Source organism: Branchiostoma belcheri, unplaced genomic scaffold, assembly GCF_001625305.1.
Source record: "Branchiostoma belcheri isolate BF01 breed outbred unplaced genomic scaffold, Haploidv18h27 scaffold8, whole genome shotgun sequence".
Lineage (NCBI taxonomy): Eukaryota > Metazoa > Chordata > Leptocardii > Amphioxiformes > Branchiostomatidae > Branchiostoma > Branchiostoma belcheri.
The window spans coordinates 2101555-2118444 of NW_017804464.1; the positions used below are offsets into that span (position 1 = coordinate 2101555).

General features: G+C 43.0%; 2 protein-coding genes and 1 pseudogene across 2 annotated transcripts in view; 1 reads left to right on the top strand and 2 right to left on the bottom strand.

Annotated features, from left to right (window-relative positions):
• The first annotated feature begins 4546 nt into the window (after positions 1–4546).
• Positions 4547–5878, top strand: LOC109486026 (annotated as a pseudogene).
• A 1768-nt stretch (positions 5879–7646) lies between these two features.
• LOC109486028 (cartilage intermediate layer protein 2-like) lies at positions 7647–11453 on the bottom strand. Its single transcript, XM_019789720.1, has 4 exons — positions 11256–11453; positions 10257–10383; positions 9813–9945; positions 7647–7849 (listed from the first exon to the last, which is right to left on the bottom strand). The coding sequence occupies exons 1-4, from the start codon at positions 11441–11443 to the stop codon at positions 7647–7649; spliced, it is 651 nt and encodes a 216-aa protein (XP_019645279.1). The 5' UTR covers positions 11444–11453.
• A 2551-nt stretch (positions 11454–14004) lies between these two features.
• Positions 14005–16890, bottom strand: part of LOC109486029 — a 6679-nt gene continuing 3793 nt past the window's right edge. Inside the window, exons 7-11 of the mRNA XM_019789721.1 lie at positions 16473–16595; positions 15928–16110; positions 15253–15444; positions 14065–14979; positions 14005–14018 (exon numbers count right to left, since the gene is read on the bottom strand). Of these exons, the coding sequence (XP_019645280.1) occupies positions 14005–14018; positions 14065–14979; positions 15253–15444; positions 15928–16110; positions 16473–16595 (1427 nt within the window). The remainder of the gene's footprint in view (positions 14019–14064; positions 14980–15252; positions 15445–15927; positions 16111–16472; positions 16596–16890) is intronic.

Here is a 16890-nt window from a genome sequence, read left to right on the forward strand (position 1 = left end):
AAGTTGAAAACTAGAGTGTCGTCACTATGTCTAGTCATGAAATGTGAGAATGAAAAAAAAACGCATGGGAAATTCGAAGATTGTTGACCCACTCTCAGCTGTCTACGGGGATCTTAACACAATGTATTAACATCAAAACAGCTTTTTGTAGAAGCTTTTGGCTTAAAAGCCGCATGTTGCCTAATAAGGAGGCAAGTATCTCACCAATTCTCAGCCCTCCATGCGGCTCCATCCATACAATAGACATAATCATTGAGACATTATTTCTTTCAGCAGAGACCGAGTGGGAGTTAGGTAATGTCTGTGGAGTATACAGACTGACAGATCCAAGTATGGAACGATCCGTTGCAATTTGTCACATTGAATAGTTGTATTATGTGCCGTAAATGCAGTAAGTGGAGGGTGCGACCAGCGTGACGTTACAAGTAGTAGTTAGACACACTATTTCCTGGCCTCGGGTTTCTCTATACAGGAAGCTATACCTGTAATTTCGATGTTAGTCTGAAAGGTTAATCTATAGGTTTCACTGCAGGGCAAAGGCGGTAGGAGGAACGCATGTTTGTCAGCTGTGATTAGGACCCGTTGGAGGCCCAGGGAACAGGATGCTTTGAAAACAGGTATTTCGTTACTACTGTATGGGAGTGCCAGGTGAATATTCAAACCTAGACTATGCCGGAAAGAAAAAAAAAATTCAACTCCCCTTAGCAATGTTACACCCACGCCATAATATTGTTATTACTTTGCCAAGTTGTTTTTGCCAACATGTTTTTGATACTGTCTGCAATAGTTTTACCTCAGCATACGGGGTTTTGGCTTCAGCGTGATAGTCTGTTTGGTTGGTCGGTTGCGTGTCCGTACTTAATTGAATACAGTAATCTCAATAAATGGATAACAAAAGAAGTGTGAAATCTTCCATTGTTAATTTCTGTTATACAGTATAACACAAGACGCTAGGCCTGATATGGGTTGTTATGAAAGTTGGTCTGTTACGATTATAAGGTCTTGGCCTATGAAACAAATGCGTAGAATTGGCATCTGTCCTTGGTGCTGAACTTGTTCTATACGATAGTCTTCAACACAACTTTTGAAACCACCATCAAATAGAACTCTCAATTGAAGCTCACCAAAGCGCACAGAAACAAAAACCCTGACCGTTAGACTCTAAACCATACCAATGGAAACTCCCATATAATGAATGTTGTCAGCTTGCCTCCCACGTGTTTGACCTCAAGTCCCCATAGGCATAATTATGACGGTGCCCACTGCGACGCAACGGAGCGGCAACAAGTCTGGCAAATTTTCCATCATTTCAGTGATTATCCCTGTCGGTACGCTAATCGAATCCACAGACTCTGTCCTAGGCTTGAGATGGGCACTACAAGAATTACGGAAGGTACTTCAAATCCCCAAGACGGCAGTGTGAAGCTTTAGTAGCGGCGACATGATACATAAACACATATTAACTCCGTTACTTAGAGCTGTGTGATCCCTAGCTGCGGCTTTGTGACACACCGGACCGACTGTACAGGGTACCGGCAACCCTGCTCGTGCCAAGCCGCGGGCGGAATCTGTAGCGACCGTTAACGTTGTAAGCTGAGTCCAGTGGATAGGTGAGTTCCATGCACTATGCACTCTCTATATAGTATATGTGTATATCTTACCAGGAGAATTGAGGACATATACGTCTTGCGGCAAATATGACCTCCGCTGAAGAATTAATGCATCATTTTCCCTTGATGTAAAATAGTCAAGAAATATTGTGCATGAATTTCTTTTTCATCTCATACCAGGCTTAACAGGTGTCTGGAAGTAGAAATTGACCCCAGGGCAGTAAACTGTACTCCTTTAGCGGACTAACTCCCCTGACATGTTAGCCATCTATTTGGACGATTTCTTCCCTTTCCAGCCGCCTCTGACGCCTGTTAGATGCTACATCATTTCAAGGAATCTGTCATATACGGTACGCTAATTTCAGCAACCCATACCTGCGCAACAAGTGGCTAGCAAAGACGATAGAGCGATTCTTTACACATATCCCATGTCACGAACGGTTTCATCACAGCACATATATATATAATTTACACAGGCTCCGCAAACGCGAAGGGGGGGGGGGTAAATTAGAATTCAATTATGTGTTACTTGCAACAATAATGGCTAATCTAGTAAAAACAACGGAATGGGGGTGGGGACCTCACACATATGTAGACCGATGATATGGGCAGAAAGCCTTCACAGCCAGATATAAATGGAACTTTGCCAAAAAGCATCATGCAACTACCTTACGTTTCATACTGTAGCCTTACATCTCGTTTTTAAAATATATAGTCTTGTTGCGTGTATTTGCATATTTGGAGGCAATACATAAAACACGCGCACAGGGTGGATTGATATCGATGTGCCGCAAGGAAGGCCATGTTGATTTAATTATACGGATGACATCCGCATGAATTTTCGGCCGTTTCCAAAAAAAAAAGGTTTTCATCCATACTGTAAATTGTATAAAACAGTTGCAAAATGAGCAAATATATAGCATAAGTTGCCGAGATGGTTTTTGACAGTACCTATTGGGCTGGAAGTGTCATTTTTCCAAACGGTTGATCCCGACATCAATATTCGACTTATTTTTGAAGTGAGGGAAAACTGAACATTCGTAAAATATCAGAGATGACACGTAGAGCTGCCTCTAGGGATTATCGTTTTCTTTGCCAACCCGCCATTTATACCGTTAACGTGACAGTTCGTCCATTTCCACTTCCTTCGGCGCCATTTAAGAAATCCCCAGGTTTTCTTACAATCCTATGAGGAAGTCTTGCAGACGTGGGGAGATAGTTTTTGTTAGCTGAGCTTAATCCTCACCACTGCATTACAGTGCTCTACGACTTCGTTTACTGTGGTTCTTCATTCGTCAACATCATAGCACGAAGTAAAGAAACTCGTGCTCATACAGTGCCACAAACTAGAGTGTTCCGCTGCAGTACCGAGGAAAACCACTGGGGGTCCAAAATCTAATTGTGTCACCGATGTGTCAAGGCGTACCCACATACCAAATTTCATAACAATTCATCCATCCATCCATCCATAGCTTCTTGAGCTACGCTGTTTAGCTACAAACAAGCAAAGCTACCGAAAACATAATCTTCTCAGCAAATGTAATAATCGCTTTCAAATTAAGATAGAATTTAAAACAAGAGAGCATTCGAACGTGAAACAAGCACCTGACAAGAACGTGTATTACAGATTGAGTGATGCATATTAGGTAGTCATCGAGTCTTCTGCGTCGATTGAGTTTCAATTGAAGTATCACCGCTCAAAGATGATAACATCAGATGACAGAAGAGTCACGTACAGAAAACGTATTGAATTCACAGACAGGAAATGAGATTCCGTGTTGGCAGTCGCTCTCACGTACAGTCCTGATTCACTCAATATACAGTCCTGATAGTCGCCGTTCTCAAACAAATTTAAACGTTTTTAAAACGCAGTGCAATTCTCAGTACTAGACAGCAGATTGTTTAAAATCTCGTCTTGTCGCTCCACGGCAAGTACTGCATTTATCGGTTGGTACTTGAATCCCACTTCCATTAGCCTAGCCAAAGCCATTGTGGTCCTCAGTAATAGTTTCTCCAAGCGTCCTTGTCTTCGTGAAAGACCTGAGAGAATGTACTGACAGTATGCCAATCATTTCTTATACCAGGTGAGAGAAGGGCAATCCGCCTTCTTCTGCCGTCTGGTTTCAGCTAGCAGCAACGATTTCTTCATTATCGGCTATCCTTATTCAGCTGTGCACTGTCGGGTCAAATCTGGATTGTGTTCAATACGTGGAGATAAAACGGCACTACGAAGTACGGATTCTTTGAAATGCAGTGGCAGCGAGAGAAGAAAAAACAAGTGCTCTTCGACGCATATTGATTTTCTTTTTCCTTTTTTCTTCCAGAAGCCAATCTCTTGAGAACGGCAGCTTGGCAGACAGACTTCGAAGGCTTGGTGCATCTAAGGTCGGACGTTTCTGGATATGATCGCGCGTGGTGAGAATAAATTTGATCCCTCAAGAACAAAAGAAGAAAAAACGATTCAGTAACAGCACATCGCATTACCTTTGGAGTATAATTATGAGGAAGAGATAGAGAGACGTTATCCGTCGTAAGACTTTATTTTCCAGACGAGTAGAGTTGAAAACGTGCCTGTTGCGGTGACGCTGAAAATGTCACTCATCCCCCTAGCGACACTAATGAGTGACGATCTGTTCTCATGGACCACTGCGGCGCACTTAGGGTTTCATTAACGCCCGGTGGTATCATTTGCTTTCCTCGCACGTGCGTGAGGATTGCCATCTTTGTAAGCAAGGCATTTCTATACAGACAAAGGGATTGTAGGAAGCAAGCTCCGCCTGGAGCGCCGGTAGGAATCAACTGGATTTACAGCTCACTAAAAATAACGGTAAAAACCCCGTGTGCGTCTGTCAGGGGAATAGTTGCACTTTTCCGGCGGACAGGAGACCACAGCGTACCGGAGAGACGGAATGGCAGGCACGCTGCGTGGTTTAACGATGAGGTGGGTTCTCGTTCTGCTTGTCGTGACGGACTGTGTCCTGTGGGAAAGCGGTACGGGACGGCTTGCCGTGTCAGCCCGCGCGCTACCGACCCCGGAGGAGCAGGGCGTCAGTCCACAGGAAGATGTGCCCCTCGCCACGGTCTCCACCAGACCGCACGTTCCCATCACAGGCGCGCTGCACCGCCGCTGGCGCACTCCCAGACCGAGACGGTCCCCCTGTCCCAGCCGGAGTCACACGCGCTGTCCACCCCCGACTGCCGTGGGTATCCTGTGCGTGGCGACGATCGTGCCGATCCTGGGGATAGCCTTCATCCTGTACCCATGCTTCCGTGACGGAGTCCAGGAGTGGCGGCTGAAATGGGAACAGAAGAAGAGAGACCAACAGTCGAGACGCCAGGCCGCTGATGTAAATGTGCTTGATTGCAGAGCAGACGTTTCGATACCAGGAAACATCAGAGAGTCTTCTCCTGACATCTGTGACGCCGAGTGGGCCTTTATCTCTCCCAGAAACCGCGAAAGCTTGCTCCAAGACGTTTGGAACCGCTCAGACGACGCAGCCTTAAGAACGCAGCGGCGTCATCTCAACGACGACAAGGGCACGTGTCCGCCCGTCCAGATACAGTCGCCAGACACGTCTCTCTCTCACAGTCGTTCCGAGTTGACCAGCCCCCTGTCGCCAAACTTTCTCTGGAAGAGCATGTTCTCCTACGACGAGACTTTCCGTCGTCTCCAGCCGCCGACGTGGAGAAGTCACCAGCCTCAGAACGACGCCACGTCGTCCCCGGACGAACCCGAGCACGTCTTCGGATTCAGCGTTCTGGAGAAGAAACAGCGTCAAACTCACGAAGACCCGTTCAAACGTCTCGACAGTGACGTAGCGTACGGAAGAGGCGTTGGAAGTGAGAAGAGGCGGCGTCAGTTCTACAGCGTGTCGTCGTCAGTAGATAGCGGCGGTAACGGCCGTAGAACGCCGAGCCCTGTGTGGGTCAGACGGCGGTCCGTTGTCGTCATCGAGAACACGAAATTTGACGCGTCGTCAGATTCCGATATCCTTGGCGACAGATCAGCTCTGCGTGTCGGATGGAACACCAACGGGTCTGGAACAGACACCTTGAAGACGGCACTAACATCTCAAAGAAACAGGACTTCTTCAGCAGGGAATAATGACCCAAGCGCCGTGACGTCATCAACCGACAGCGTCAGCAGCGTTCACGTGATCCACGTCTGTGCAGACGTACACGAGCGTGATGTCAGCTCTAGTTCGTCGGGGAACAACGTGGGACAAGTCGCGACGACAGGCCCGTCACAGGACACGGTCGTTGTATGATCGTCGTACGAACTGAAATTGGGCGTCGTGGGTCTTACAAAATGCAGCCTACGACAATGCCTGACAGGATTGACAGACCGACAACACACGACAAACATTCTGTTTTTGTACCGTTGTTGTACTGGTCCACAGTGAATAGTGCTTGGATAGCTGTTCAATGCTTATTAATAACCAGAATGAAATATTCACATTTAGAAGTGTTTTTTTAAATGATAGGAACAAGTAACAGTGGCTAAAGCTATTCGTAACGTTCTACTGTTTGCATCAGATTTTACATGCTTCAATACACTACAGTGAGCCTTATATGAAGGGGAACCGTAATTCTTTATATTGTCTTTTAACTTGTAATAAATATTCAGATTCATCATATTTAATGTATTTCACCACGCAGGGTTAGTGATTTGATGTAATAATTGAATTGTAATTCTTGTACAGAGTATCTATTTTTGTGTAAACATTGGAAACTTAGGAGAATTAATGGCCTTTAGCCAAATTTGTATGAACAGCATTGTTATGACATAAAAAGGAAATCTACATACAAGTTATGTCTCTTTCATTGTTGGTCCTGAATCATTATTAATATAGTGTTTTCTTTCAAAGTATTAACCCAATTCATCAATGAAGCGATGTTACATTCATGGCGAAAAAATCTAAATAATGGTGCCCACGGATCAGAAGCTAGCTTTCCTTTAGCCGAACCGGCTGTCGGCTAAGGGCTGCATGAATAGGCTCAATCGGCTGCAAGAATGGGCTGCCGAATCGGCTGCTAAGTTCAGGTTGATAGTCAAGTTCAGCTATTTTCAGCTACCTTCTTGGAAGTCTTTTCAGCAAACGGGTCTTTCAACTCAGCCTGAATTCGCGAAAACGAAACCGTCGGAGAAAAGCAGGCTCAGACCTGTGGCAGGGCTTAGCAAGGAGACCATAAAAAGCCAACATACATGTCTCAAACCTTCACGACAAGCAAGGGCTTACCATGGATGGGCTTACCAACATTGTGTCTGGTACCGACTCTTCGTTACAAGTGTTTGTAATGCAGTATTTGTCTCCATCAGGATGAGATGGTTGCTAAATGTCAAGTGCCAGGTTAACACCTTTATGCAATCTCTCATCTCGGTAGGGAATAAAATGTCAAGTCTGTAGTTTCAGCCGCTCACAAAAGACGGTTATCCAGACATAGTAGCGCGAACGTCTATCCACGACCGTAGTTTGAAAGTGTCGTTTGGCATTTGTTTAGAGCTTTTGGAAAATCAAATAGACGTCATGACACACGTAACCGCTGGTAAAGCAAATTGGCGCCCGGTGACAAGAGTCTTTGTCAAAGAATGAGCAATCCACCCCTTCTTCAAGAATTCACCAGTTTTACTTAAACTAAAGGCATCCAATGCAGTTTCAAGGCGACAAAACAAAAAGAAGATATTTGACAAAAGATGAGGAAATCTGTCAGATGTTGACGTATTTACAGATATTTCTTAGCCAAATTTTCGTCATTTCTTAGCCAACATATTAGTCATTATTTCATACTTGACGCGTAATTTTAGATTGCCTATAAACAAGCTGCATGGGGCGCCTCTTTATTGTTGGGTACCACCAATGAATATGTAAATCAGCCTACAAGCGACCGTTTTCCGTCAGTGACATCGCATCTTTGCCTCACAGATATCAGTACGCTATAGGATAGGGTTGATTCAACTTACTACATTAGAGGAATGGCCAGAAAATTGACTTTGAAAATCCAGTTTTGCCGCCTTGAAAATTACATTGGATGCCTTTAAAGATCTACCGTTACCAACTCACCCGGACAGCGGGTCTTGTTACACTGGCCCGTCTGCTCCGCCAGGCCGGCACAGGCCCTGCCCCGCCCGGGGGTGGGGGTGGGGGCGTCACAGTCCCGCTGCCGCACCCGTAACCCCACCCCACACGACTCCGAGCACGACCCCCAGGAACCCCACTCACCCCAGCCACCGTCAAGGACTGTGAGAGAAAAGGGAAGAAAAACAACAAATTTTGTGTACTTCTGCAGTACGTAAAAGTGCAATACGTGATGTAGGGAAAAACAAGTGTGTTTATGTATGTAAAAACTATGAATCTTGTGAGTGAGTGTGTATGTGTGTGTGTGTGTGTGTGTGTGTGTGTGTGTGTGTGTGTGTGTGTTTACGTGTGCTTTTAACATAGCGAAAACTTTACAGACTTTCAGATTGCTTTATGGGTCCATAAAAAGTTTTGTATGATGACTACCAAGAAAGATACCATTTATTAGCATAATCCCGACATTATTAGAAAAGTGCCAGCATCTATTATAAATCTTAGAAAGATAGAAAGCCAGACAAGGCTGTAGTAAATGCGTGCCATTGCACGAAAACATGCAAGTTAATGTCTAAAAGGAAACGTAAATATAGAACCAGTGGGGGTTTTGATATGAGGACCGACATAGAATAGCCTAATTCAACCTGCAAGACCGCTGTATTTCATAGTAATTCATACCCTTGCTGACATGACAATACGCAATTACAGCTACTAATCTCAAAATAGACACGATATCGAAGTAATATCTTGTTAATTTTTTTGACAAAATAATCGAGCTAAAAATATTCTGGCAGGGCTAAAAATGTCAAGGCCTTCAAATAGATACGCATTTGATAGCTCCCTGTAGATAAAATATCATCGGCCGTTTCTATTGTTCGTGGTTGTTGTGCAAGCAAAACATAAGCCTGAAGTCAAAACAGTTAGCCTGGGTGCCACCATATTTGTACACGGGGTTCCCATACCTGTCCCTAAAAGTAGGGATAGACCACAATTACAGATTTACATGTAGAGAATGATTAGTTTAGGCAGGGGCCATCTGCTGTGGCGAAACATTCTCCATTTCAGCATGAATTTTACCTCCGATGTAAGCGTGAGATTGGTTTTATTTAGTATACAGCAGCGTGTCAACTAGCGACGAGTGCCATTGGAATTCTGAATTATTTTCCTTCTGAATGTTCTTAGAGCTCTTCCCCGGCCACATGAATGAATCGACCGCATGTATTCTTTTTGAGCTCGCAGACTCGTTGCGCAAGTTGTTTTGCTGCTGTGTGACGCCAATGTAATAACAGTTGTGTAACACTTCATCACCAAGGACAGGAGTGGGCGAGTTGTTTTTCTGTTGTGTAAGCACGGCTTTAGCACTAAACATAGCACCATAGTGGGCGAGTTGTTTTCCTGTTGTGTAAGGACGGCTTTAGAAAGGGTTGTGTAACACTTCAGCACTAAGGACAGGACCAGATTGGGCGAGTTGTTTTCCTGTGGTGTAAGGACGGTTTTAGAAATAGTTGTGTAACACTTCATCACTAAGGGCAAGATTGGAGTGGGCGAGTTTTCTAGTAGTGTTGTTCTACGTTGTATGTAAGTCTCGTATGGTTTCAGCCAAGTACTGAAAGATACCCGAGTTGACAGCAGTGCCACACGACATTACACATCACTGCTTAGCGCGTCTGAATTAATAATTTGATTTCCAATTAGAAGTGCATTTTGCTTGTTATCTGTGGAATCGCACAGAGGACGTAATGACCCATGTCACGACCTATCCCACCACTGTTTCTCATTAGTCGTGCTCCCTCAGCTCAGGAAAAAGTACAGATACTAGTATGCAGAAATAAAACGTAGAGATGCAAATCGCCTGCCAGTACTGCCTTTTTCAAGGCGGGGCATTAAAATTTCGAAAGTAACAGGAGAACCGTGCATATTTATTGTAAATGTGTCTGTTAGCCACGTAATACTAGTTGTGTCAATTACAATCAGCTTAAGTCATATTTTGGTGTCATGAGCACTTTCAGCGACAAGGTTCAAACCTTAACGTTATCTCCAAGTAGATGGGGGTGGGGTGGAAATGGGTGGAAATAAAGGAGTTAGCTGGTAACAGACTGAGTTAGATTTGCATCCATGGCCCTGTCCTTACCCTGGTCCTGGCACTGTTGTCCATGGTAGTCAGTAGCGGCACAGAAGCAGTAGTACGGCGGGTCGGAGCCGGGACGCTCCTGGCACATACCGTCATGGAGACACGGACGGCTGGCGCAGGCCGGCATCCCCTCCTAGCGGGCGATAAAAGCACTGCAGTATTGTACAATCTTACATTCGGAACAGTAAAACGTTACGTACGCACGAATCGTGTTTTAACACAAAGAGATTCTCCACTTGCGTGCGAAGAAGACATTGCTTTTTATCGACAATGGTTTAGATTTGACATAATCCATTGCGTATGTCAAAACACGAGTGAGCAACAATGATGGCTTAGTTATAAATGCCAATCATGCGGTATTGAGTTATGTATCTTTCCTAATGAACGCCACCCAGTCTACCATTCATCTGTGTTTTCATTGACTAGTAATGCCTTGTTACACACCTCTGACGGGATAATATCTGTCCGACCGAAGTACTGATATCCAGCGGCGCTCACAAGCGGGACCGAACTGTTTGCGTCAACGGCGTTCAGCTCACATGTGGTCTCCGCCTTGTTGTAGTTGTAGGAACTGCAAGAATATGAAAAGATACATTCTCAGTAGTGGTAGCCATTATAAACTCTAAACACAAAAAACAGCTCATATTTGAGAGTTAACGTTACACCTGTAGTGACAATTTTTTCCAGATGGAAGGATGCCTTTTACTATAGTGACAATGAACTTTTGCGTTCGTATGGGAGCCATGCAATAGTGGCTTGTGCTTTGTGCATTCAACATGGGTTATCCCTTTACTTACTCCAGAACCCGTTAAAAGTAAAAAAGAGAGATGCGATTTGAGGTTCCAGGGTGTAGCAAGACGCACTGTGGCGCTGTCCTTGGTGCTGAAGTGTTACGCAACTATCAAACCGGCGTCACATAGCAGGAAAGTAACTCGCCAAACAAGTCTGTGAGCTCGGAAAAAACATTTTCGGCCGGTATCCTTGAGCTCACTGCGTGTTTTTTTAGGGATTGTTGATGTTCACAGTATGTGACGGGTGAAAGCTAGACATGATCATCATCATCATTGTTGCCGCCGCCCTCATCTGTCGACGATGCAGGCCAAATGCTCACCACTCTCTTCTGTCAGGCGCTTGTCTTCATGCTCCCTCCCAAGTAAAGCCCAGCTCCTTCGGGTTTTTCATAACTGTTTTTACCCAAGTCACTTGTTGCCCTTCCCTCCCTCTCTTCCCTTGTGCTATCTAGCTCAGTGCCACCCGATGGAAAATCGAGAAAGACATATAAGAGAGGGAGAGAGGGAGGGAGGGAGAGTGAGAGAGAAATAAAGAGAGGGAGGGAGGGAGAGAGAGGCAGAGAGAGAGGGGGAGAGAGAGGGAGGGAGGCAGAGAGAGAGAGAGAAAGAAAGTGAGGCAGAGAGAGAGAGAGAGAGAGAGAGACCGGCTCACCTGCACGTCTGCAGCTGTAGACAGGCCCGTGCGCACGCCAGGACGCTGTGCGCGTAGTCAAACCGCCGGACGAGGTGTCCGTCCAGCCGGGCGTCCGTGGCCTCAGGGCCCGGCTTGTTGTACGTCCAGTCATACATGGCTCCGTCCGCCAGCAGACACAGGCTAGCTGCTAGCAAAACCAGCATCATTCCACCGTACGTACTGCCTATGCTAATACTTCACCTACACGATAGTAACTATGAGAGACATAAAATGCACAACTATATGTGATCAACGCAGTGAGCACTGGCACACGAAAAGTATTTTCACACAAAATAATTCTCGAATACAACGTAGCTTTGATACAGACTACACTTGCGTGCGAAGAAGTAAGAGCTTTTTATATCAACAACAAAACTCTAGATGTGGGCCGCTTCGTTGCTCAAATGGGTAAGAGAACACAAGTGGACAACAGCAACTATTATTCAGAATATAATGTCCATCAGATATGTACGTGCCCTGGTCAATATTTCATGTTTTTATCACAGATGCACAAAGGTACAAGTAACCTGACACAACTGCGGTCCAAAGGATGGGATGGCGGTGTTTACTTCCATTGAAGTAGCTCTGTTCAACAGGCTAAATGCTAGCAACCAGTTTGTATTGTAATATGAATAAATTATGTCTCCTACACATGTGGAAGAAAACCCCTATATCCTATACTTTACCAACCTGATGAAACTATTTTTGGAATTATGTCTCCTGCTTTCGGGGAACATCAATGGCATCAAAGGATGTACAAATACATGTAGATGCTCCGATAAATTTACATTGTGTACAGTGATGTACATGCATATACAACTGTTTCTACATATCTACATGTCTATTCATTGAGTATACTGGTGTAAAAGTTACTTCAAACAAGCAAAATATGAAAATAAAAGACATAGCAATACCAGCCTAATAATGGTGTTGAACACACTTTCTCAATGAATAAACCAGTGTAACTTAAAAATGTTAGAGTATGTTTTCCATACACGAAACAATAGTATGTACATATAATGTTATCTCATTGCAACTTGATTATATTGTCACTATCTAACAATTGTGTTCCACGATTAAGAAAACTGATTTCTTTCCTCCTTGGTAAACATTACATTTACTATCTTTATTAGTAAAAAAAATCAGTGATCAAAAATATAATACTTGTACGTCAACATTTGAGAAAGGAGATACATGTTATCAGCACTCATGGCAGTGAAGGCATACATGATACAATGATGTGCCACAAGTACTGACATACATGCACATGTACATTGTATACATGAATACACAAATTCTATTCACTAAAGTCTTTATGTACATTTTAGTCATCTTAGAGACAATACGGGAAGCTTTTCCAGTTATCAAACTTAACTAATTACTAAGAGTACATAAGAAAATTGTGAATTGTAAATACAACACAAAAGTATAAATATATTGAAAAGTAAGTAAAAAACATATAGTATAGTTTGATACAATCAATCGCATACATAACAAGAGTCCGTAAGACACAATCCTGTGCAAAGTTATAATTATAATGGTGTTTGCGGTGTGGCTAAGGTACTTGATACAAGCTTTAAGTTAAACATGCCAAATTTGAGAAAAATCCATCAAATTCAAAAGGATCTTACTTTATAGGTACTAGGTGCAAAGACAAAGAAATAGAGAAAAACAAGTTGTTCAAAGTATGAAAGTCTCATCTTAACACATAACATCTGCTTGGAGAAAACTCAGAATCCACCCAAGATTAATTACCTGATAAATAACAAGATTAATTACCTGTTCCACAAGTCCATGAGATAGGGGTGTTTTGTGAAATATTACATCTAACTACTGTTACGGTGTTAAAAAACGTTATGTGCATACTAGCAGACGCATTGCCAACTGCATACCAATGCAGCAAAGGGATCGTCACTGAGTTCAGGCAGTAATAAAATTAAGACATTGTAGCTGATGTGTTATATGTAGCTGCTTTACTTCTTGGTTTGATTTATTCAAGTGTTATTTAGCTTCTTCATAAGTTCATTTTGCTATAATTTCGTTTTTAAGTGTATAATGGTTACTTACGATTTGTTGATTTGTTACTTATGATTTGTTGATATTTTCTCTTCAGTCGCCTTGATTTTCATTTATTAGAATTTCAGTTAATCAGTTTAAGTGTGATTGTTTTATGTTTGAGGAGAAGGACTTATACAAGCCTTTAAGGCTTCTTCCTCTCCTGCACAGTGTTTTTAATTTAATTTACTTCACCAATATTTTTTTTGTGTGAAATAAAATAAATAAATAAAAAAGACCAGGAAAAACTGTAGTAAGCAAATGTTCTCGAATAATTCCAGTCAAATGGCAAATGGTCTGTCTATATGGTCTAGGACACATCAATAGCTTGGTCCTTTCATTCAGCACACCTAAACATCTATATACAACTTCATTTAGAATGTTCACTTTCCAAATATGACAGATGACAAGTGTGGGGCGAATACAAGAGCAGGGACAATGTAACTTAGTGTTCTGAGGTCAAACTTGGTCTGAGGCCTCAATTCCAATGTTTTCAAATCAGGAAGAAACTGGACAAGATGTCTGACTGCCATAGGGTTATCACCATTACATCTGATGTACACAATGTTGATGTCAGAGAAATCACATGTAGGATTTTGTTTTCTTTCTTTGATTCTGAAACACTGAATAAGAGACACGTATGGTATGCATCTTGTTCTTTCACTGTGGAGATCTACAGGCTCATCACTGTTAAATGGGTATGGGTCCATCATCATATCTAGTGTCAGATTACCTGGCAGTTTGAGGGACTGAATGATGCCAGTTTGTTCCACAACCATCTTTAGAGTGTGAAGATTGTGATAGGAAAGTTCAGGGAGGGAAGTCAGGTCAACTTGGCCATTTGGAAAAAGACAACTCAAAACCCCAGTCAGTAATTCACTCTGTTTTGACTCGACTATGATGGTTGTGAGTAAGAAGCGCTGAAAATCTGTCATCCTTTCAATCCAGGCTTGCAGGAGTGGACCTACCAAGGAAAAAACCTTTTCCTTTGGTTCTGGTAACTTTCCAAGAAAATTTGCAAGGCAGTAACAAGTAACAGGTAGACTACATGCTACTTCGTAGAATGATGACAGACCCTCACTCATTTTCAAGTGCAAGGAAGGTTCACTAATTACACAGGATATCCACCAAGCCATTAAGTACTGCCTTATGCTATCATGGACATACTTGCATGGCTGGCCATGACCAGGAGATCTTACTGTGGGACTATTTTGACATCTCTGTAGCCAACCAAAACTGAATGCAGGCAGGTCTTCCTCTGCAGCTAGCTGACATTTGGAACCATACGCTGTTTGGTGGATAAAGGCAATTTTACCCAAATGCAGACATTTGCTCCTAAAACTGACATCTGGCAAGTTGACACCATTTTTTACACAGAAGTCTTTAGCCGAGGTAGAAACCAAGAAGTCCATGAAATCAGAGAAGGAATCAGGGAACAGAGCCTTCTCCTGCCAGTAACGACACAGGTAGGGATGGAAGTATCTGTCCCTGATGATGTGTTTAACTAGCTGGTTGGCACTCCAAGCTGTTCTTATGGCCATGGCTGCTGTTGAGTCTTTCTGGAAGAACTCATCCACACAGTGGAGCCACGCCCAGGCATCCTCTGGTGTTGGGTACAACTGCTCTTGTTCATGACAGACACATGCTCCTGAAAGAATGCAAAACAATTCACAGTCATAAGATTATCGGAATGGTACATTTCACCTGTAGTGTTGTTAGCCATATTTCGAGCAGCATCACTTCTTATCCAAGGCAAACACAACGGCAAATCTTATCCTGATAATTTCATAGTGTCTAGCGTGCATTTGCATGTGTGTGTGTGTGTTTGTGTGCATGTGTATGTTCGTGTATGTGCGTGTGTGTGTGTTGACAGTGTACTTGAATGGCAAGTTACACATAGGATGGGTGCAGATTAACTTACCATCTTGGTGAGAGCCACACACAGCTGTGTACATGAGAGGGGGAGTCTCCACAGGTGTAAGTGGTGGTTGGTACATCTCCAGTTTAGGCTCATGGATTCTCCTCTCTTCTGTGTATAAGTGGCTACAAGATGGGGCCTCGTCCGGAGGAAGTTTTTTCCTCGGGACAATATCTTCTGTGCCATGGCTGGAGTCTGGGAATTGATTCAAATAATGTTGAACTTCCTCCTTACAAAAACATTGTAAGTTCACGAATACAACGTATTCAACATGTTATCAAGGATCCACTAAAAAGATAAACTTTAAGGTGTCCTTCAATACATGTATTTGTCAGGTTTAGTGACACTGTATTTGGGCTCATTTCACATTGAAATGTCCCTCTGTCCATCGGCTGATCTGATCCATATAGAATACAACACGATGTATTCCGTATCGCCCGAACGACCGCGGCTCGGATCGCCCGACGGCCGTTATCAAACGTTATTGCGGTATGATATACATGGTCAGGCTGTAACCTCAGGTACAGAATGCACAATATACATGTACATGTACATGCAAATGTATGCTATAATTTTACAGTGCTCATTACCTCGAAACTTATGAGACATTTATCACTGTTGTCTTATTTCAGCAGAGTCACAGAACAGATTCTGAAGTAGTTTGTTTGTCTATCTCACCAAAATTGGCAGACTTTATTCTTGTGTCAGTGCTGTGGCTGTACTCTGTAGTAGCTGTAGTGGAGAGGCAGTCGTTTGAGGAATCAGAAACTGTTCCAGGTGACTCCTGGCCTCGGTGACTGGACGAGTCTTCACTGCTGAAACACTGTGGATGACGGCTCAGGCACAGTCTAATCTTCTTTGCTACAAAAAGGAAAAAAAATGAAACTATTGACATGCTTGTAGATAGTGATGCATGAATTACACATAACACTCTTTTCAGCATTGGGGCTTATATAATGTTAGAGTTACGTGTACGGTCAAGGTCAGGTATAGAGTTGATAAATCATAAGCAAACCTGTTCTCAGCTTATCTTTTAATAGTTTTATGATGTAATACATGACATTGTAGGAACTAAAACAAACAATAGTTTCCTCATCATAGTTACATATACATAGTCATGTTCCTTGGCTTAAAACTTGCAGTTCAGGTTTTCATAGCTAAGGCCTATGTACATGTTTCCCTGTCCTTGGTGCTGACAGTGTTTCCCAGTCTCACTAACGTACCTTGTGTGTCCTCTGACACTTTACATTCCCAGGTACCACCGTCATCACATGTTGATCTGTCTGAATCAGGATGGGCTTCAACTTCACACTCTGCCTTCCTTTTCCTGCCTCGCTGTCCAGATGCTGGATAAAATTTAGGCATAATCACAATCATTAATATTTACCATTAGTTGACATTACTCTGCATACTCTTTTGTGATGTCTTTTAACAAGACAATCTTCTTATTCATGTAATTGATTTTGGACAAGAATTTATTGGAGAAAACCAAAAATCTTTGTTATTGTGGAGATAATGTTCACAAGAATAACATTTAGTTTCCAAAGATGACAATAGGGGTGCTTCTGAAATATTACATTAAGCACAAAAACAGCTACAGTATTGTAAATGTAAAAATAAAAATACGGGGCATCATCATGG